Here is a 23958-nt window from a genome sequence, read left to right on the forward strand (position 1 = left end):
AGAAAAGGAGGCCACTATTTAACACATTTTGGTCTTGAATGGTGGACAGTGATCTCAAAGAATTCCTCATACTTCTGTTCTGCAGAAGAAATTGGCATGTTTTGAGCTTTACATTTTCATAGTAAGACATAACCAGCTTTCTTTGTTTGTGCAGTATGAGGAAGCCTAAAAGCAAAAGGACACCGGCTGCTTCACTAATAATAACAAGAAACAGAGAAATGAACTGTAGCAATATATTCTAAGTAATGTGTATCCTATTCCTTTGCACTTTTACTTTTCTGGCCAAAAAATCAAAACTGATTTCATTTGTAGCTTTATCTGTGTTTTTTATCAAGATTCAGATTATTTTATCATGTCTTATTAAATAAGTTAAGGCTGTATCTGTTAAAGTTCAACCAATTCAGTGTTTCATAAGGTTAGAGCCTTTCCATATTGCATCTTTGTGCACTCTGAACTTATCATATAAATGCTATACAAGTAGGAAGAATCATAATAACTTTTTCATAGCATATGTGTGATTATGTTTTATTTGTTTAAAGTCTGAACTGTTGTCTTTTTTTCTCTGGGTTCTTTATATAATATGAAAAATGAAACCAAACATTGTTACATCAGTGATAATACTATTAATAATATTTAGAGATGGTATGAATGGAAGATAGGAAAGCAAGTTACACATTATTAAGAACGCTCTACCGGCATGGTTAACTGGAGCAAGCAATGTAAGTGAGTATCAAGCCAATAAGAATATCTTGTTAAGACATAAATTAGGAGTTTAATAAATTACCAATAATACCGCTGACAATAAAATTATGGAACTGTGTAACACTGACAATAAAATTATAAAATGGTATAAAATGATGCTGAGCTTGCTGAACAGAATGCACTAGTGCTTTAGGTACATATATAACAGGACAAGAAGCTCACAGATACCCTTGAAATCTTAACAATTTACTGAAAAGAGAAGTAAAGTACAATAAATAGAGATGTTAAATATTTACAGTGTTGCAGATACACAGAATCAGTAGACAAACACGTACATTTTCACATAAAAGAAGTTCTCACATTAAAAAAATAGCCAAAAATCTGTTTAGGAAATTGCTTCTATATATCGATACTTGTGTATTACAGAGTATACACACTCACATTTAACATATATACACACAAAAATTTGCACACACTGTAGTTGTGATGCTAAAAGATTTAGCAAGCTGAACTTTAGTCAAAGTATACTGTTATGTATATACAGGAAATGTACAAAAAAGGTGGTAATGCATAGGGCTTTATTTTGAATTCTGTTTTGCACATGTAGTTTTCCCAAAGCAAATATTTATTAAAAGCATAATTTGGCTTTAGTTGCAATGACAAACTATGTGTGTGAACGTGTGTATATATGTACATGTATAAGCAAAGACCCTTTGTGAAATATAGTGAAACTGTACAAAAAAGCAATGTATTTATTTTCAGCATATCTGGAGGCATAGACCCATTGCAGGACTCCTGGAATGTAGCTCGAAGGAGGCATGCTGGCTTGCTCCCAGTGGAATTCTTGGAATGGCCTCAGCAAACAGAATATTTTGAGTAATAGCACTGGTCAATGTGAATATAAGTAGATTCCAGAACCAGCTCCCTCAGACATTTTGATTTAGCCCAAACCAAAAACAAAGTCTTAAACTATAAATGCCTTCTGTATACATGTGTTTCCTTTGTATACAAGTTTATGGAAAGGTTTTTGTCTCCTTTTTGACAATATAAAGTAACATCAATAATTAATATTCAATAGATTAATTTGTCCTGTAAATCCCATTCTAAAATAGAATATATAGCATAATTTAATTTCCCCATCTAAGAGTTTACTGTCTCACAGTTTTAACCTGTTGCACATCTGTCACCATATTAAAAACAGTACCTGAAGGAATCCTGTCCCTATGTACAGATATGCTTTGAATAGGATGAAAGGAAATTTAAAAAAAGATGTAACATTTTTATTATTGCAGGTAAAAACATTTCAAGTACATCAATAGAGAATGTGTGCATTTATGCTATGCATTTTTTATATTGTTTCCCTGATTCTTAAATGTTAATAATAAATAAATAGATTAATAACAATAATAAAATGACTAAAAATAGATTTTTCATTCTGTAACCACATAAAATACGAGTTTGAGAAAAATACCAGCTCAGACTAGAGGAAGAAAGTTAGCTTATCCCAGTACTTAACCAGTTCCCCCCTTAACTTGCACAATGTTTTCAAATATGTGCCTAAACTGGATTGATATCCTGCATCTTTTTTTTTAATTTCCATTTTTAGAATAGAAACTGCCCTGTATTTCATTCAGAAAATATATCATACATATCTATAAAAAAAAGTGAAGAAAAATTTCATGCTGCATCAGTGGAGAGTAATCCCAAGAAAATTAACGTAGTAATAAATAATTAATAAATCATCCTGAAGATGCTAAAATGACAAGACATTACAAGGATCAATCAATACTAAAATGCATGGCACCACACATACCCTGGTTGGTGTATCAATTTGGAATGTGCATGGATGAGAAGAAAGTTTCTGTAAAGTGTGTCTTCCTGCATGAGACAAGTAGCTGAAGTTAGTGGCTGTTTCACCTTCGGATATCTGACTGTTCAGCATCTTCTTCCATTTTGATGCTTAAACTCTGACTATTGGGCCTTGCACGGGGGTGAGGATTCACATGGACCTTTGGTGCCTTTTCACTTTTGGAGATTTCACCATGTTCCTGCTCAAGCTCATGGTTTTGTTGGACTGTGTCAATGGCTTTGTTATTTCCCTGCTTCTTTTCTGGAATTACTGTTGCAGACAGACTCTGATCCCCTGGTTTGTTCAAAGTACAGAAGCTTAAGCTGTCACAGAGACTGCCCCAGTTCTGCTCACATTGGACCCGCACACTTTGGGTAATTGCTTCCTTAACTTCCTCTCCACAGCCCAGCAGTATGTTAACAAGTTCCACATACGGTCTGTAATGAAATTAAATAAATCCAACACATTTAGTTCAGACTGAATAGGTGTTTGACATGAAAGACAGTTTAATTTGTGTAATATTGGACAAGAGGGTTAAAAAGATTGGTGGTTGGATGTGAAATTTTATATGAAGCCTAAGGATATATTTAAATGGGACAACAAATAGTTAAAATGTATCAGGAAAAAAAAAAGTATAAAAGTGCTTTTCAGTATTTACCTAACCATTTTGAAAAGCTTAGGTTTACTATTCTTACTTTATTCTCTGACTGTGGTGGATTATTAGCTGAATAACATTAGCTTTATCTTATGCTAAGGATAGTTAAAGAAGGTGTGCATGCAGAAAATGGCAAACTACTCACCCAATCAAAAAAATTACACATTTAATATTCTAAGATACTGTTTCATAAGTACAATTATGGTAAAACTTTACAACTTTCTTTAATAAGCTTTTAATAAACATTATATAATGCTTACCAGATTACTATAATATATACGGTACATCGAAGTAGCTATAAATATCACCTAATGGTAATCCATATACTCCTTACATGTCTTAATTATTTTCATCAGTACGTTAACATACATTATATAATTGTTCTTTACATCTTTACAAATCATTTATTTATTATTTGTAGATTTTGTGTAGTACCTACTCTAAAGGTTTGTAACATTTTACTATTGAAAGTAATGGTAATTACAGTATTGTGAAGTTATTACCCAGTGTATTGTACAAACAGAATCCTTTACAGGCATGATTCCTTGTTTTTCTGTTTCCAGGAGCAAGTCATTGGTCTAATCTAAGCATTTCTGGCATCTTCTCACTAATCCGTTCATTTATCAATGCATCAGACACTCTATGAAAATTAACCAACTGATGTAGTCTGAACTTAAACTTTCATTTTTATTTTCGCAGATATAATAGTGTGGGACTGCAAGTCCATTATTTCGCTAAAACAAAAATTATTAACAAATGGGTTCTCATTTGCTTAGCAGAAAATATTGCCTTAGTTACCAAGCCTTGTGTCAGAAATTTCCAACTCTGTTATTTCATTTCACTCTGAAAAGTAGTCACCAACCTTACCTGTTTCAAAACTAACATACAGTATTCGTGTCATTTATCAACATACTTGAACACTTAACAAGTGTGCATGCCTCTGTATTCATACTGTATGACACCCACTCAGCTTAGGGCTTTGCTTGGTACATTTTGGTATCCCTTTGTTCAGTCTTCATTGTTCGGTCAGCCTTTTCTGAGGTTCACAGTTTGCACTGTTAAATGGTATAACCACTGTTGTTCAGTACTTCATTTCAATCTTTATTTTATATTCTTTTATGTCATTCTCTCCTTGTGTTCATGTGTCCATCACTTCCTGCCTTTACTTTTTTCAGAGCCATTCTTTCATCTTATGACTCAATTAACTGAGGCTGTGTGTCTTCTAAAAATTAGTTACTTTCTACAGGAATTTCTTTAAAAAGCAGTTGAAGCACACATTCTGTATCATCTCATATGCTGACTAGACTTAGTTTTGATAGATCAGAAGTCTTCCAAAACATTCACAGTTACAGAATGCAATAAATATAGTATATTGTGATTTATCTGAATATTTTGCATATGACAATACAACTGCATTTTAGTAAAAATTACATCATGCTTTTTGACTAAAGATAGTATATTAAAAAAGGACTGATCCCTTAATCGTATAAAAGTTAAAGACTGCATGAATTTATGTCTGCATTCAAATAAATGTGTCTTTCATTGTTCATGGAACACTGCAACAGATATAAAATATTTCCGACATTTTAGATCACAGAAATGTATTCAGCCACTTTATCATCTATTTTTACACAAGACACAACTTTGTACATTTTCTTGCATTACTTGCCTCTACGTAGACCATTCAACAATTAAAGCAGATAGTGAACAAACAGGTAACAGATTTAATTATGAACTTTACTTAATTTACTCATTACATTACATTAACCTTTAATCAATTAGCAGATGCTTTTATCCAAAGTAATTTACAAAAGAGGCTAACATCATGAAGTGGACTGTTTTGAAACGAGTGTTTAAGAACAAGGTTACAAAATTCAACATCACAAGGGAACAGCTCTAAACCAAACACAACAACACGAAACAAGTTAGTTTTCTTACCTACAAAGAACCTAGCATCAAACGCACAATCAGTTACAAGGATATTCACTTACACTGCTTAAATCTAGAAATACTGCCTTCCTGTCAAATTGTGCAATAATGATCAGGTTGTATTATTTGTGATAATATCCATCTTGAAAGGAGCCAAATAAAAATAAATTTGACTGATTGATTGGTATCTGAGTCTGCGTACAGGGAATTTACTTGAAACATTTTAGGCAATAAAATAATTGATCACCCTCAAACTGTGGTGTGGCTAGAAACTGTGGTTAAACTGGAGCCAAAAACGCCTGGAATGCTGTACTCATACTTAGGGTTGACTGGGCAGGCAGCAGAAATCAATTTCAACTTAATTACATATGATTTACTTATAAAACCATGGCGTCTTTGGCTGTAAAACACTGAAGGGCAATGAGCACCCCCCAAGAATTTAAGGATGACGTGATCATCTGTCTCTGCCATGCCAGTTTGACAGTAAAATGTCCCTTCTCCCAAATGGGCTGCAATTATTTCCACCACATTCCAATTACCATTTTAACCACTGGTTGTTGCTAAAACTGGGGCAAATGAAATTCCATTTTGCTTTTTGGTAGTTTAATATTTGGATATATAAAATTGCTCCCATTCAAGGTTATCTGCTTTTTTTCTTTAATTTTTTGCTTGTTTTTACCTTACATACTGAGACATGTTTGGAATTATATACACAGTCAGTATTGTCAGTACCATGAGACCAAATGAGAGAAGACAAGAGCCCCATTAACATATAAAGCTCATTTTGAAGAGAACAAGATGTAGCCAGTGCAGTTGGTCAAAACGTTTTAACACTGTTCTTATGCTCCTCATTCAAGTGTAAATAATAAGAGCTTCTTTTAAGATTTGGAATGCATTGCTTATGTGTATTTGCTGCCTAATGATATCTTCAATCTCTTCAAATATAATAGCAGAATTTAATTGAGTTACTTTTGTCAGTACTGTTAACTGCCCTAGCACAGTTGTTTTGGTTGACAAGCTTGGGAGTACAAAGCTATTGTGGCATGTGTAGATGGAAGGAGATACTGGGTATTGTGGGGTACCCCCTTTAGGATATTCAGTTCTCTTTCAATTAAATATCCTTTGTCTCTCTGCTGTCCAGTTTAATGTTTTGTTTTTTTCTGCTCTTAAGAATATCTCCAGTTTACCATGGGAGAACTGCAACTAGAAAATGGATTTCATTTGATAACAAGTATACCACTCAGATCTGATCCGCTTTGTCTTGTGGTGCTCTGCTTTAATTACAGTTATCTTTCTGTTAGTTTAATGCTACTGAAAAAATGTGCCTCTCTGAGCAATTACTTGCATTGTAATTCACTCCTCCTGTGGGATCTCTGCATTAGTATCATGTTTTAGAGAACACCTGTGGAGAGCACCTTGGGCTGTATCTGTTAATAGGGCAGAGGGGAAGGAGTTTTCACATTTTGAACACAAGACATACAAAAAATAGTACTACTTTTACTTGACATTATACTTTTACAATATCAGTTTGGAACAGCCACAGAACTGCCAGCAACTAACACATAAATAGCACCATTTAATTATATGTTACATTTGACCAGCATTAATTAGATTTGTGAAAAAAATCTACATTGCATTTTTAGCCTCAGGATACTTCTGAAATTCAGTTACTTTGAAATGTTGCTTTGTTGTATCATTCGTTATTGCAGTCAAACCTAACAGTTTAAGGGAAAGTGAAGGAAACAGCCTAAATAAATCCTGGGGTATTTAATTAACAACATTCTGATTAATCATGTCTTGGTTGCTGCCTGTCTAGCTTAAAAATAATGCATCTAATCTTTAGAAAATGTTCTAGAATGCACAGTGGCTCAATGAGTAGCACTGACTTTTCTCATTTCCAGCGTTCTGGGTTTAAATCCACAGTCTACCTGTTATCTTTGTGGAGAGTGCATGTTATCCCTATGTCAGTGTGAATTTTCCTTAGGGTATTCTGCTTTTCTTACTATATCTAACCCATTCAAATACGAGTGCATTCCAAACAGACACTTTATAGAAGTATGGGTGTGCATGTGTGAATGAGTGTCCAGGGCTTTTCCTGTCTTAAAAACAGAATCTCTCATTCTTCTTGCACCTAAATTGAATAAACAGCTTTGAGAATATTATGTCACCAAGACATGGGCTGTAAAACACACAATGAATGTGACAAACATCTTCCTAATTGTTGATTTCCTCCATTTCCCTATCTTGGTATACACAGTTTACATTGTTTCACAATGTAATTTATCTAAAGTGTAATGAAAGTGTGTTATTTTAATCTGTTTAAAAAGTGTTTCACTAAAGCAATTAACAACCTACAACTTCATATGCTCAGCCTTCACCTTCCTCACTGAATGCAGTTATGTATTGCAAAAATAACATGTAACAACTGATCATGGGAAAAAGTTGACTACCCTTGGCATCCTTGACCTAGGCTTTTCATACACTGCTCTAGTTTTTCACTATATTGTAAACAGCGGGTTGGAAAATGGATGGATGGATGTTAAACACAAACTACAACATGAAGTAATCATAATGCTTAGAACATTCCGTCAACCTCAGAATTACTGTTCTTGGCTATTTATTTCTGATTTATAGAACAACAGCTGTATTTCGGGATTTTATCTCATTTTTATGTCATCTTTTTCATGGGGTATCAATCATTACAGATCATTCTTTCTTTATAGTTTTTTATGTTACACCTGTAAGAAATCTGGTCTATTAAAAGTTTTAGTTTGCATACAGGGCAGCCTGAGACAGCTAATCATCTCTTTCATAACACAAAAGGAAATACAAGATGTGATTTGACATAGTTTTTAGTAAAACTGTTTTTTGCAATTAAGTTTTTATTAAATAAAGATTAAATGACAGGAGATACACAATAGACAATCTTAAAAGATAATTTTGTTTTGAAAGTGCTGGACCAGTTAGTGCTGCTACTTTACAACTGTGGGAGAATGGGTTGAAATCTTCTTCCAGGAGTTTTCTATGTTCTTCTTATATCTAAGCCGTTTTTTTAAATTCTAAACAGGTTCATGGTAAGCACTAACTGGGCACTCTGGTGTGAGTGAATATGGGCGTATACATGAATTCAATGGTGCCCCATCAATATTTGATATCTGTCTTATAACAGATGCAGCCATGGTAGGATCTAGCAACACCATACAGTTGGATTAACTGAGTTATGAAGTAAACATTTGAATGAACAGATTGTCATCTGAGTGTAACATATACAGTCATGTGAAAAAGTAAATATATCCCATGAAAATTGATGTTTTTTCAACGTATTTGAACAGGCAAACATTAGATCTTCATACAAACGGCACCCACAGAAAAAGATGATATACTTGGCCAAACAATACATACATTTACATGTTGTATTCATACTTATAATCTAAATGAACAAAAGTGAAGATATGTCATATGGAAAAAGGAAGTATACACCTACATTTATCACCACTTCATATCCATAAAACTAGTTCCAGATTAGGTGCCAATGATTACAACCTCCTTAGGAAGCATGTAGCTGTTTTATTTAAACCAGAGATATCTAGGCTCTGTGTAGATGAATCAAAGCTAGAGTTGTTTGGCCACCATTAGCCTATATAGTACAGACTGAAGGCAGCATTTCTGGAGAAGAAACTCATTCCAACTGTGCAATAAGGCACTAGAAATGTTGTGGTTTGGGATTGCTTTGCTGCTTCAGGGATTGGGCAGCTTGCAGTCATAGAGGCAACTATAAATTCTTCATTATATGAAAGTGTGCTTGAGGAGAACATAACGCCATCTCTCCAAAAGCTGAAGTTGAACCAGAAATGGACCTGTCAGCACGAAAGTGATCCAAAGCACACTTGCGAATTCACCAATGAATGGCTCAAAAACAAGAAATGAAGGGTTATGCACTACACTGGTCAAAGCCTTGATTTGAGTCCCATTGAAACATTGTTGGGAAAATTAAACGGGCAGTACATGCAAAGAAAGTCCAAAAACATCTTGCAACTGATGGAGTTTTGCATGGAGGAGTGGTCAAAAATGGAGGAGGCGATATGAGAGACTGGTGGACAGCTATGCAAATTGCTTACAATAAGTCATTTCTGCTAATGGGGACAATTTTGATGCCACGGGTGTACTTACTTTTTCTCCAGCAGACCACTATATCCATTGGTTGAATAAATGCTTGAAAGGATACATTTTCTTTTTGTTGAACAAATGCTTGAAAGTACAAATTGTCTTTGTGTTTTTATTCAAGTATTTCGCCTTTATCAGTGGGCACTATTTAAAGAATATCTACTGTTTGCCTGTTCAAATTAGTTTAAAAAATCAATGGGGATGTACTTACTTTTTCACATAATTGTACACAAATACTTTCATGTAATTTTGTGGTATTTGTTTTTTTATGAGTAGAATCCATTTCTGAGGTTTGTTTTGGATTTAAATATAAAACTCATGTTTTTTATTACTCTCCTTATTTTCTTTATCACGCAACAGCTTAGTGTTGATCATGTAAGTGTGATTATTATACAGGTGACATCACGAGAAGATTTCCTATAAATATTGTGACATTTACATTTTAAAGTACCCCTTGATTGATTAAAAATGCTCTTAATTTTGTTTTAGACATAGTTATCTTGTACTTCAAATAGGCTATCACTCTAGGTTTGCTTCTTTAGTTTTTGATCTTCTTATTGAATTGCATTTGTCTTTGTTTTGCCTCTTTGGTTCCTGGCTTCTTGAACTCATTTTAAATCTGGTATTCTGACCCTAATTTTGTCATTTGATCATTATTTCTTACCTTCTGTTTATCTCCTAGTCAGTTTTTGCTCACAGTTATTCTTGGACACCTTGTGTGTCCATAACAATGAAATCTGTAATTCATCTTAATTTATTGACTGCAAAATATGGTCCAATGCGAAAACACTTTTGGAACTAGAATTCTGTGAAAAAAGCACTTGAAATACTTATTCTCAGTGAAGGAAACAAATAAGAGATCTACTTATCTACAAGTTATTATGTTGCTGTGACCCAGGATACTGTAGGAAGCTAAGGGATGTAAAAGTTATATACTACAAAAGTGACTGTTATGACATGGAGGTAATTCCAGATTAGTGATAGTGTCCTGAAAGTACCAACTTGTTTCTCCATAAGGATCCAAAACTCTGGGTCGACCATCTCTGCTGCATGTCAGAGAACTTTTTTTCATATGTAACTTTTTTATTTGTAGCTTTTTTGGTAGAGTCAGCTAGATTTATTTTTTTGATACTGTACACAGGTATATTTTTCTCCAGGATTCTTATTGTTTTGTAGTATCTGTTCTTATTATCTTTTATCAGTAGTACTTTATCTAATATTGAACACTTCTGCTGGTGTATGTTTTAAGTTTTATTGAGTAATATTTTTTTAGTAGTGAAGTTCAGTTAGGTGCTCTGAGCCATGAAATAATGTGATGGACACTAAGTAAGAAATGCAAACCTATAGAAAAGTATGTATCTTGTCAGTACTAGTTTTGCATTTGTATAGTCCAGAAGACAGGAAACTGGGATAATTGCTGCGAAGATGTTGTGTATCTTGTGGGATCAGAGCTGGTATGACTCACTATATAACAACCGAATAAGGTAAAAGAAAATTCCGTTTCCAAAATACATTGCAGATCGTAAGCAAATTGTCACTTTTATTGGAACATCAGACTTAAAATAAAAGGCCATTCAAAGTTTACTTATTAATACAGAAAACATGTAATGGAAACAGCCCAATTTATACTTATGTGCACAAGGCTACTGTAAAACCTTTATGGTGTTCACATATATGTATATATTAATATTGAATATATTTATACTGAAAACATAAAATTATGTTTTTTAATGTATTAAAAACATTTATGCAATACTCAGTGCCACAAATTAATTACCCACTTTAAGTGAATAACATGTTACACCAACTTTAACAGTAACAACTGTAACCAGTTATTTTTGGTAATTATTTATCACTCATTGTGCTAGTATGGATTTTTGACCTACTCCCCTTTGCAGAACCACTTTCTAACATGAACTGCTCATCTGAGGTCATGTCACAACAGCAGAATAAATTATTCTCTCAATAATGGCTAATCGTCCAAATTGTTATACAACACACTATCTGTAATTCATGAAGGTACTATCCCATACTTAACTGCCGCAGTAATGTACTGAAGGTAGAATTCAGTGTTATCTTTTTTCCTCATATACAACAGGATCAGAATCCTCCCAATAAATTTGGTTTTTGATTCATCTCTCCTCAAAACATTATTTCAGAATATTTGAGGATAATACAAATGCATTTTGACAAGCCTGAGATGGGTACTCATGTTCTTGCTATTGGAAAGTGGTTTCTAACTTGAGCACTTTGCAAAGAGACTTATTTTTCTGTACAGTCTTACAAGGATTCTTTGCCACCTCATGTCAATTTTACACCTTGTTTTAGGAAAGATTTTGCAAAATGGCCACTTTAGGGAAGAGTGACTACAGTCATAAAATTCCTCCATTGGAACATTTTGGCTTTGGTATAGTCGGAGTTGTTAATAATTTCTCTCTATTATAAAAAAAAATTTTGGAAGGAGACAGGACGTGATTTTCTCGGAGACACACGTCCCGCAAGACCAGTCTCTGTGCCAAGAGATTTAACCACGCTCAGGGCCGGAAATAAAAGACAAAGTAGATGACAAAGTAGAATGTTGTAAAGAAATCAAAAACATTGGCGTGGTACACATGCAGAGCAGGTTAGAGATAATGGAAGTACAAAAATTCGAAGTCTCAAAAAAAGGATAGTAAAGATCGCATTAGCGCAAACAAATGGAAATTATTCCTCTGTGAATTAATGGAACAGCAAGAAGAGATCGAATATATTGTTTGGATTTAAACTTTAAGTCGGAGACTTGTAGATCATCTAATTTGTGTTGCAATCAGGGAAAAAGAAGTAGTGTTTCTTCCCAATGAAGAGGCGTATCCATGAGAATTAAAAGATTTGTTGTTTGGTGAAAGTGAAATCCTGCGAGAGAAAACTTCAAGCCCCGTGAGACAAGAGCTTATGCAAAGAGATTTGAAAAAGTCCTGCCCACATAACCAAGCACATGGTTCAATCATTTCTCATTTGTGTGAATGCTATTGTCAGACACATTTCTTGTAGAGAGAAATAAATGATATTCACTCACGGGCAGTTATACGTTGCATTATCACGATTTAATTCCAAACACAGAATCAAAATTCAATGCAATATTGATGAAAAGGTAAAAGCGAAAAAGAGATTGAATATATGGACATGGGTGATATGACAGAAGTATGTAGATATTATTTGGTTCTAAACTTTAAGTCGGAGACTTGTAGATTCGTGTTGCCATCAGGGAAAAGTAGTGTTTCTTCCCAGTGAAGAGGCCTATCTGCGAGAATTAAAAGATTTGTTGTTTGGTGAAAGTGAAATCAACATACACAAGCGACAGACGCAAATTTGCTGGCGCAACATGCAGGTGGAGATTGTTGGCAAGCGAGGTGAGCAGGGGGCAAAACCCCCTAATATCTTTATAAAGGAATGATGTGCTTTTAGGAACACTTCATTCAGATGGTAAGGATCAAAGTTAGTTTGATCTATATTGGATAGAGCTGGCTATATGCCTGATTGCTAATCAAAGTATTAAAATACTAGTCATAATTAAACCTTTAATTGTTGACTCCACTAGTTGGGCAGTAATATTTTCATAGCTGAAGACTGCACATGTTGGATTATTTAGCACATCAAGCAAATGATACAAACACAAAACCTTGGTGTCTTTATTCTCTTCCTTATACTCTCCTCTATATATTATTACACTATACAAGTAAAGATTAAGTTCATTGTTAAAATGTGCAATGATATAGAAAATCAAATACATACAAATGCTTCTCTTCGTTGTATTTGTGACATCTGGCAATGAAATTGAACATGTATTGTATGTTGTTCACAAGAAACCTTGGCTTTTTACCTTGGGTTATGCTGGTCAGTATTATTTTGGTTCACATGACATCTGTGGTTAGCTTGTATCAGTAGTAAATGCAACCTGTTCATTTACTTTGTTGTAGCAAAGAAAATCTACACTCAGTTGAACAGGAAGATTGTGACATTTCCTGACATCAGAAAGGCATCCCAATTTTCTCTGTCAGTATTACCAGCATGAAATACTCAGGGGTTGGCTTATTACACTACTTAGGATAAAGTTAGATAGGGGGAGGGAGAGCGCATGAGACAGTGAGAGAGAGAGAGACTGGTACATTCTGCTGACAACAGCAAATCTGGACAAAACCCCAGAGGCTCAACCAAAACACTGAATCCAAATCCCTAGAGGTATTGGGTTACATGGATTAGGATGTTATGTACCAATCAGTGGTATTTTTAACACATCATTCTAGCAGCATGATGTCTTTTTAGGAGAGCTGATGATGGATATAAAAGAGAGACATTAAAAAGGGCCAAGGGATATGAAGGCTAAACTAAAAAAATGTTTTAGATTTTCTGTTGGTTTAATGTTTGATACAAATTTTTAAGATGTATTGAAAGCCAGGGGATCTTCAAAAGTATGGAGGTACAATAAGTGACACCCAGAAAATTAGAACTACACAGAATATATTTGCAGAGAATGGCCATATCAAATAGATTTCACAGTGGGTTCAGCTTGCTTTCAAATTTCAAGATATTCTCTCTGCATGTTTAATGTTTATTTGTGAAATGGCTTTTGATGTTGTGCTTTATAACCATTGTGACATAAAACATACTGTTCTGTAGAATCTGCAGAAATGTTGAACTGAGATGGCTACTGAATTAATTGTTTTTGTATAGCACCTTCCTGCTAGGTTGGTTTAGGGCAGTGTACGCTTTTATTAAAATACTCTGGCAAGAACTATAAATATGATTCAGTATTCCATTTCATTGTATCTAAAATAAAAACAAACAATCACAGTTGTTTTTATTTTGATATGACACAAGACTTAGTTGGAAAAGTCAAAGTTGGCATTCTGCCATAATTTCTGTGACACTAGACTCTAAAATGTAAGGTTGTTAGTTCAGACCTTACCACCTTTTTGACCCCTAAGCAATTCACTTATCTTGCCTATGATCCTATTGCAAAAATATATATTTAACCCATTGAATTATATTTTGAATTTGCAAGTCACTTTATTTAAAAGGTGTCATATATATAGTATATAGAAAATAATAATACAAATTCACATGACTACGGTTGTTTCATTTTTGCTGTGGTCTTGCTTGTAAGGTACAAATTAGAGATGTTTTAGCCCTGTACAACTTTAGTATAGGAACTGTCTTTTTCTAGTTCTCTACTCGGTTCAAGATATGTACAAAGAAATCAGAAACTCACCCCTTTGGAAACAAATCTTGAAAACGAATCATTTCCACCATCACATTTACATTGTCTTTGGCTGCAGCACACAAATTATGTTTGAGGTAACACTCTCTTTGCAGCTGAAACACCATCTCCTTGATGGCTGGACATTTTCGGCTAATGCAGCTGAACTTATGTCGTAAGCCATGAGCCATGCACTTCAAGGCGTCTTTGATGAAGGATTTTCCCTGGAAAGGCAAAAATTAATGCAGACTCACCATCAGCTTCTAAATGATTATGAAAACTGCTGCTTAACAGAGCATGAAAAGTGCTGATTCTTCTAAGTCATCTATTCCTGATATAAGAGACAAACCTTATACTGTCCTCTGTTTTATGAAACACTAAAAAAAAAAACCAGAAAGGGAATCACTTAGATGTAGCAAGATGGCTATATATTGGTCTAGAAGATTCTGCTTTAAAGTACTACATCGTCAGTTAATGGTATTTTAAAAACAACATAAAACACCAAAGAGCAAACAAAAAACTAATTTTCAAATGAATACATTAGACCATTTGTGACTAGAACAGGCCATTTAACCCCTCAAGCTTGTAAGCTATAGACAGATGTTGTGAATTTAAAATATACAAGCAAGAGACTACTGTCATTTTACAATTGCACCCATAGTAGAGTTAAAAAGTGACAGAAAGTATACTGGTAGAACTAGGTAGAACATTGAATTAAACCCTACAACCTATGGTACACTTACACAAAGCCAATATCAAGTAATCACTTCGCCTAACATGGGTTTTGGTGGGAAACTGAAATAAAGAGAGCATACCTACATGAATACGTGACATGAACAGGACTTACTGTAAGTCCATAGAGCTGTAAGACAACTGCATTAATCACTGAACCATCATGATGCTATGAGACTTTTACAATTGTGAAAGAGTGATGAAGTAAAACACTTGATAGGCATTGACATAATCAGTTAATTTTAAAATATCAAATGTAATTCCCCTAAGATGAGAACAGGCCACCAAAGAGAAATGTACAGGGGAAATGGTTAGGATATTGACTGAAAAGTTTATATAAAGACTGCAAGAATCATCAGACTTACAATGTTGCCAGCCCTAGTGATATTTAAGTTTTACAAAGAAAATTAATTGTATTTCTTGTCAACTGAAAAAGCAAGCAGTGTGTATGTGTATTCCTGTGTAACTTCTGTGAGTTAAAAAAAATGTAAAAATAGATTCAAGTGGAAGGATGAAAGCAGTGAAACCCTCAAAGCAGCCAAGTAAAACAAAACAGTGTCTGAATGAAAAAATGCTTTGACTACTGCATTGTTAAATGCAGAGCAGTAGAATGACTAGCTTAAAATACAGTTTCAGGTTTTAGCTTGTTTTGACTACTTTACACAATTTCTTACAGTGTAGTAATGAAGTATAGGCAAACATTTATATTTGTAAAATGACACAATAGAAACATATATTTAGAATATCACATACATCTATAATTAAGTAATATTTACATTATTTTTATTCAGTAAAGATAAATGTTGAAGCTAATGCTCAATTCCACTGGTACCAGGGTGTGAAATGGAAGCAACAATATCCAACAAAACTTTAGCCTTGAGATTTCATAAGAACAGTAGAAAATAAAAATGTGAAAAAGACCGACTCAGAAACACATCTAGAGTCAGCTAGTGAACTGGGATTTATACTACAAAATCCATTATCCCAGACTAGATTTTCTGTAGTTCTGCAATATAAAACACAAGGATATGAAGTCATGTATCTCAGGTTACCCCCATCCAGAATTGTTTTTGTGCCTTGTATCCGTTGCTGCTAGGAAAAGTTTTGGTTCCCATAACCTGAACAAGACAGGGCTGATTTTCAAAAGGACAGATGGGTGGATGTATTTTCTTCCAATTAAGACATTCTAAATCTTATTAATTAAATTAATACAGAATGTGATGTATCTCAAAAGTCAAACTGGAAGTTAGTTATTGAACTGTCATATGACCAAATATTTCTTGTTTTCAAATCTTGATTATAGTAAAATAACAATCTTTACATGGAGTACCATACTTAAAGAAATACTTTACAACAATGCAATGGAATTATTATTAAAAGTATAATAGTAGAATTACCTGGGCATCAAACTTTCCTGCATTGTGCAAAAATGTCATGCATATTTCATTCAATCCTCGTATTTCACAGGAGTTGTTTTCAAAGCATTCAAAAACACCACATCCAACATCCCCAGTGTTGACCAGGCAGTTTTGGATTTCAGCTAAGTAAGAAAACAAGAAAAATAAAATAACTTTTTATAACTAGTTTATTGTTCTCAATTTAAAATAATGTACACTTTTTAAATTGATACCACTCTTCAATGGAAATACATGCAGCTGCTGAAAAAACTTGAGTGAATGGATGATAAAATGTGTAATATTACTGTTTACTAAACTGTAAAATACTTTTTATTATTAAGAGCAGGCATATTTCAAAACACATTTAAAGAAGTGTGAGATTATTGAGCATGGTAAACTGCATGCTTTTACACTTTAAATTATGGTTTTTAGTAAATGCTATCTGGAGAAAAATCTGAACACAGTATACTGAAAAATACAGCAGTTATTTGTAACAGGTTAGGCCACTAATGAGACTTTTAAAAATAACAGTTCTATAATGGCACTTCACTGGGTTACCTGGTCCCTTGTTGAGCAATTGCTTGTCAAGGCACCATTTCATTTTTGGAAGATTTCTTTATATATTCAATGGGTTCTTGGACTTTGAAAAGGTTTCTAATATGTTGAAAAAACAGAAATCTTTAACGTCTGGTGGACTGCCTATATACAAACAGATCAAGAAAACCCAAACATAGCCTGAGTTTTTTTTAATGCAGCAAGCATCCTTTTTAAATTAGGAACCCATTGGTATTTAACAAAATTGTTATCCATTCATGCTTATTTGTGGAGCTTGCTGTAAATCCGTATCAATAAAGGTTCTTCCTGAAACTTTCAAGATAGTACAATTGGAAACCAAAAATGTTCCCCTAGGGCACTGCTTAAAAGAACCAATCTGGCACCATTATTTTTTAAGAGTGGACTTTTCTTTCTTTTTTTTCCCCTTTTAATCAAGCCTTTACACACTGACAGTCATTTCCATGTTGCATCTTGTTACAGTACGTTTTGCATTCACATTTAACTCATTAGTTCACACTATTCAATTTTTATTCTAACCAACTAATTTTTAATGATGTCACCATTTAAAGTGAAGAATTTTAATGTATGATATCGTAGTCGTACATATTCTCCCATTGCTTTTCAAAAATCTTATAAATAGAATAGTGGAATGCATATTTTAATGTAAGATATCATAGTCGTACATATTCGTCCATTGCTTTTCAGAAAAACTCATAAATAGAATAGCGGAATGCATATGAGACACCACTTAATAGCTGGGTACACTAACACACAAAACGATGGTTTAGAGTTGACACTTAAAAGAATGTCTTCGGTTGTCAAAGGAAAACCCACGCGCATACTAGGCGAACGACACCTCAGTACATGGCGCCAACGCCACAAAGTGGCCAGGATTTCCTTATTTATACAGTGCTACATTTGATTTTTAATAGGTGGAATGCACACATGTCCATGCATGTACATTTCTCATTTGTGGGTCAGGTGAAATTTTCCGTACATTTATTTAACTGTGGTCACTCTTGTACTGTGTACCCTGTCTACGAATTCTCTGTTGGGTTCCGAACGTACATCGTGCTGTATCTCAGATTGAGCCACTCGTAAGCAGTTTAACCGACTGAGCTAAAGGAAAATTACACACTATGTTGAGATTAAAGCAACACACGTACTTGATTGATTAAAATATGTTGAATTTCTGAACCAAGTTTAATATCCCGTGCTGCCCCCTCTATTAAATTGTTTTCTACTGACCAACAGCAATGAAGGTAGAGTGTACAGCATGAAACGGTTAACGCAATCCGAAGGCAGACGTTCTCGAGCATTTTCATATAAACGAGTCAGCCACATGAATCTAGGGTCCCAAGGCCGGTTTGCTTGTTAGTAGTTAGAATGGCCCACTGTGCAGTTGGGGCACAGTGCGTCGCTTTAATTCGTCCAGCTTGCATTTGGCACTATGTCGGGAACGATCACACGATCTGACCCCGACGTGCTTGGAAATGCACACTTGTGCAATCCATATGTGCTCGGTGCACCCCCTCATGGGCACTCGTGCAGTGCGGCTCGTTCCTCGGGCCGGGTGACAAGGGCCGTTTCATTTCCTCATAAAGAGATTTTGCGGTAGTTGGCAAGTCGCCTTTGGGTTAATGCCAAGCAAGTTCTCCTGAGAGAAGATCAAATCATGGAGCTCTGTGCTTGCCCCTGTGCTGAAACTGCATCTATTCCGTCCGCGCTATGCCCCGTATGTTTTCAGAAACAATGGATACACGTTTCAGCACGGATACTTATAGATGCATTGATAGTAAATACTGATCCTACAGTTACGAGGGTCGGTCGACTTACATCTTACTCTCAATTAAACGCTTATGGAATTAATGGAGAAAATACATTCTTATATAACATTAGCTTACAGTCAAAACCTAAATCACGCGGGAGAAAGAATATGCGATTTGGCATTAACATGAAAAGTCAATTGAAAAAGGTATATTGTGGAATAATGTTGCCTTTAGTGACACTTTTAACAATAAGAAAGTCGTTTCCCGAACACTGAACAGAGCCTGCCTGTCCTATGAGAAGCACAATATTGAAAGTTACCTCCCCGCCCCCCACAACCGCTTTCGATTTTCACGTCTGAATGACAGAAGAGTGCTTATCTAAAATGCACGTGCAGCTATATTCTTTCAAAGAGTCCAACTGGTTAAATTTTACATAGCGAAATGTGGTAACATGCCTTTAATTCGTTTATACAATTTATAACTTTCGGGATTTCTGCTTTATATTCCGTTCTACTTCTAGGATTTTAGGTTTTAATCAATCGCGAAAAGTTTACATTTCTGTCAAAGGGATGCAACAGATGATGTAATATCTCCCTTACATGCCTTGTATTTGAAAGCTTCTAAGAAGCATTACATGCAGTAGTGTCGGTAAATTTCAGAATGTCGACGAAGTCCACAACCGTATAAACCAGTGTCACATACCTGTGTTCTGAAGGGACAGGCGTCCCTTCTGTTGGATATTCAGCTTTTCCCTGTCCTGCGGATTATCGGTTACATCAGTAACTTCTGATCCTAATATCTGAAGAGTCAACAGGAAAGGCAGTATCACCGAGGAGAAGGTGGTCAGCATATCTGCCCGCACTTCGACACCGTCTTTAGCTTTTCGCTCGGATGGCGCTGATTGCGGCTCCTAGTGTGACGGATGCTGCTTTACTTCCAAAGCTCTAGTGTCAGTTTGAATGAAGGAGTAAAGCAGGTGTTCTCATTGGGAGCTCCTGACCAATCAGAGGCGCAAACATCCAGGTCTAAGTTTGGGGGTGTGGCCCTCTGGAAGTTCTCCACGCGATCGCAAGACGTTTTTTGGTAGTGAAATCCTCTCGTTTGTGGCCAATAGTCTTACCTAGAGGTAAAACGGGAATAAATAATTTTAAGAATATTCTTAAATTATGAAATGATAACGTTAAAATCAGAATATTGTTAACATGCTTATAATGTGTACATTATTTATTAAAGAGAAAAATATATAGTAAAATCTAGTCTTTTTCAAAATAGATTTTTTACTCTTAAAAGTCATACAGCTGCAATGATTTTTCTCGATTGTTTAAATAGATTAGAATACGACATAACTGACTTTTTCGGCAACTGCAAAGTAGTGAACACTGACAGGACTATTTTTTTACATTTCATAAAAAAAACTTTAAATTCCAATGTTTGATGCATTTAGTTAAATTTAATAGCGTTTCTGGTTTGCTGCATTGTTATTTTAAAAGATATTTGATTAAAGGTACACTGAATATCGCAACGCCAAAGAATGATTTAGGAATTCCTGCCCTGAAAGTTATGGAAGTTACATGAATTTACTTCAGTTTGTTTTGCTCATAGTGCACAATAATACAAATTTCAGTTAATCTCTAAATTTGCATTTTCCCTCTATTTCTTCTGTATTACAAAATATGTACTGAATTTAATAAACATTGATTATTTTATGCAACATGTAGTAAACAACACTCTAATGTACTTTACAATTATAAGTATATTATAGAACTCTTTGTATATATAATTTATATATACATTTAATTTTTATAAATAAATATATATATGTATTTAAACAGAGTTGAAAATGCTACTATTTTTGCTCAGAGTAACAAGGGTAGAAAGGATTAGAAATGAGTATAGGGACAACACAGATACAGCAATTTTGTGACCAAATGACAGAGGCTAGACTGAGATGATATGGGCACATACAGAGAACAGATGAGGGGTACATCGGGAAAAGAATGGTGAAGATGGAACTGCCAGGCAAGAGCAAAAGAGGAATGCCAAACAGAAGGTTTATGGATGTGGTGAGGGAGGACATGAAAGAAGTCAGTATGGCAGAAATTGATGTAAAAGACAGGGAAAGATGGAGATGGATGATCTGCTGCGATGACCCCCAGAAGAAGATATACAGTATATATATAAGCCATTATAGGACAAGAAGCACATATCAGCCACAAAGTTCACAAATTCACTCTCCACTTCTGATTTACAACATATATAATTATATAATATATATGTGTGTGTGTGTGTATATATATATATATATATATATATATATATATATATATATATATATATATATATATATATATATATATAATTTTAAAAAATTCTAGGACAAGACGAGACTTTGGCCATGAGATTTTTCCAAGTCACACCCTCCTCTCAGCCATATTCAACCAAGCACACGGTACTCTCACCTCTCATTCGTGTGAATGCTTTTGAAAGACACAGTTCCTGCACTCTCAGTTCTTATAAATGTTAACATTTTCCTCATTTTAAATTCCCAATTAAAGAAGACGTATTATGTCCAAATGTTATTGAAGAATTTCATCACGAAGGGTTATCAACAGAAAATATGAGTACATAGGCAATCCTAGCACCGAGAAACGATGAAGTAAAATTAATTGATTCCAAAAATGGCAATCGGTTACATGGCAAATTGGTTAAATGCATATCAATAGACTATGCTGAAACAGTTGGTGGTGATCATGCAGAACTTGAAAACATTAACTTACAATATCCCGAAGAATATTTACAACCATTAACACAGTCTGGTCTTCCACCACACGAATTACTGTAGAAAGAGGGTTGTATCCAAGAAAGGTAATATAGTACATCTTCAGGGGATAACATTAGGCAACAAAGGAGACCTTGATATCCCATTCGTATTAAAACGTTAACAGTTTCCCATTAGAATAGCTTTTGCAAAGACAATTAACAAATCTGAGAGCCATACATTCGAAAAAGTCATTATATTTAATAGAGAGAAAGAAACAAAATTCAATCACAGGCAGTTATACATTGCATTGTCATGATGAAAGTCCAAACACAGAATCAAAATTCAATGCGATCCTGACAAAATTTAATTCAAAAAATTGTTTTTACTGAAGTTTTACAGTCAAAGTGTAAGTTTAAAAAGTATTTCCATGTTAATTTCAAAGCCAAACAGAACAAAATCATATTATGCAGCAAATAACTCTAACACAAAATGAAACATAATTTACTTTCAAATTATTATGTTTTACTATTTTTTAATATCGTTAATTACTCGCTGTAATGTAATATAGTTAGTTCTATTATGTATATGTAACAATTCCCATGAAAATAACAATATGTTTAAATTGTGCATCAGCATCCCCATACGCAAGCAGCAGAACTGCAAAGAGGCCCAGGGGTTGGTGAGCGAAGCGAGCAGGGGGCAAAGCCCCTAGTATATATACAGACACACACGCACACTTATGGCCACTTTATTATGTACACCTTGCTAGTACTGAATTGCGCATCCTTTTGCCATCAGAACTGCTCAGATTCAACAAGGAGCTGGAAACATTCCACAGGGAATTTGGTCCATATTGACATGATAGTATCACACAGTTGCTGCAGATTTGTTGGTTACACATCCATGATGCAAATCTTCTGTTTCATCACATCCAAAAGGTGCTCTGTTGGACTAAGATTTGGTGACTGCGGAGGCCAATTGAGTTTAATGAAATCATTGTCATATTCAAGATACCAGTTTAAGATGATTTGATCTTTGTGACATGGCACATTATTCTGTTGGAAGTAGTCATCAGAAGATGGGTACACTGTGGTCATAAAGGGATAGACATGGTCAGCAACAATAGTCAGGTAGACTGTGGTATTTAAATGATGCTTAATTGGTACTAAGGGGTCCAGATTGTCTGAAGAAACTATCCCCCACACCATTATACCACCATCACCAGCCTGAACTGTTAATAAAAGGCAGGACGGATCAATGTTTTCATGTTTTTGATGCCAAATTCTGGCACTACCATCTGAGTGTCGCAGCAGAAATTGAGACTCATCAGACCAGGCAATGTTTTTCCAATTTTCTGGTGTCCAATTTTGGTGAGCTTGTGAGAATTATTGCCTCAGTTCCCTGTTCTTAGCTGACAGGTATGGCACCTGGTGTGGTCTACTGCTGCTGTAGCCCATTATCTTCAAGGTTCAACGTGTTGTGCATTCAGAAATGCTCTTCTGCATACCTTGTTTGTAATGAGTTGTTATTTGAGTTACTGTTGCCTTTCTATCAGCTCAAGCCACACATTCTCCTCTGACCTCTGGCGTCAATAAGGCATTTTCGCCCAGAGAACTGCTTCTCACTGGGTATTATTCTCTGTAAACCCTAGAGATAGTTGTGCGTGAAACTCCCAGTAGATCAGCAGGTTGTGAGATACTCTGACCAGCCTGTCTGGCACCAACAGCCATGCCACATTTAAAGTCACTTAATTCATCTTTCTACCCCATTCTGATGCTTGGTTTAAACTTCAGCAGGTCCTCTTAACAATGTCTACTTGCCTAAATGTATTGCGTTTGTCTCATGTGATTGGCTGATTAGATAGTTGCGTTAACAAGCAGTTGAACAGGTATACCTAATAAAGTGGCCAGTGAGTGTATACACACACACACACACACACACACACACACACACACATACACACATACATACATACATACATACATACATACATACATACATATATATAAGTCAGATGTGGAAACTGAATTGGTAAACTTTGTGACTGATGCATGCTTCATGTTCTATAATAATGGAGAAATAGATTATTCTCTCACTGTGCTTCCTTCACTTTCTACATGCTATACTGTGTTATAGATTTATTTTAAATGGATATATCTTCTATTTTTGCCCATAAATGTACACTCAATAACCCATAATGACAAAGTAA

At 34.8% G+C, this 23958-nt stretch overlaps 1 protein-coding gene across 1 annotated transcript; it reads right to left on the reverse strand.

The window, feature by feature from the left end:
* Positions 1 to 1262: 1262 nt before the first annotated feature.
* Positions 1263 to 19932, reverse strand: LOC120542579 (stanniocalcin-2-like). Its single transcript, XM_039775137.1, has 4 exons — positions 19691 to 19932; positions 16665 to 16807; positions 14548 to 14759; positions 1263 to 2988 (listed from the first exon to the last, which is right to left on the reverse strand). Exons 1-4 carry the CDS (start codon positions 19836 to 19838, stop codon positions 2616 to 2618), a joined length of 876 nt encoding a protein of 291 aa, XP_039631071.1. The 5' UTR covers positions 19839 to 19932; the 3' UTR covers positions 1263 to 2615.
* Between the last annotated feature and the right edge of the window lie 4026 nt (positions 19933 to 23958).

This window comes from Polypterus senegalus, chromosome 13 (assembly GCF_016835505.1).
Source record: "Polypterus senegalus isolate Bchr_013 chromosome 13, ASM1683550v1, whole genome shotgun sequence".
Taxonomy (NCBI): Eukaryota; Metazoa; Chordata; class Cladistia; order Polypteriformes; family Polypteridae; genus Polypterus; species Polypterus senegalus.

What these genes read in the sequence shown, in the direction of transcription:
- LOC120542579 (XM_039775137.1), bottom strand. Translation starts at nt 19,838, where the DNA reads ATGCTGACCACCTTCTCCTCGGTGATACTGCCTTTCCTGTTGACTCTT. An exon ending in CAGGAAAGTTTGATGCCCAG is followed by an intron (nt 14,760 to 16,664) that starts GTAATTCTACTA and finishes TTGCCTTTCCAG; the next exon opens with GGAAAATCCTTCATCAAAGA. An exon ending in CAAGATTTGTTTCCAAAGGG is followed by an intron (nt 2,989 to 14,547) that starts GTGAGTTTCTGA and finishes ATTTCATTACAG; the next exon opens with ACCGTATGTGGAACTTGTTA.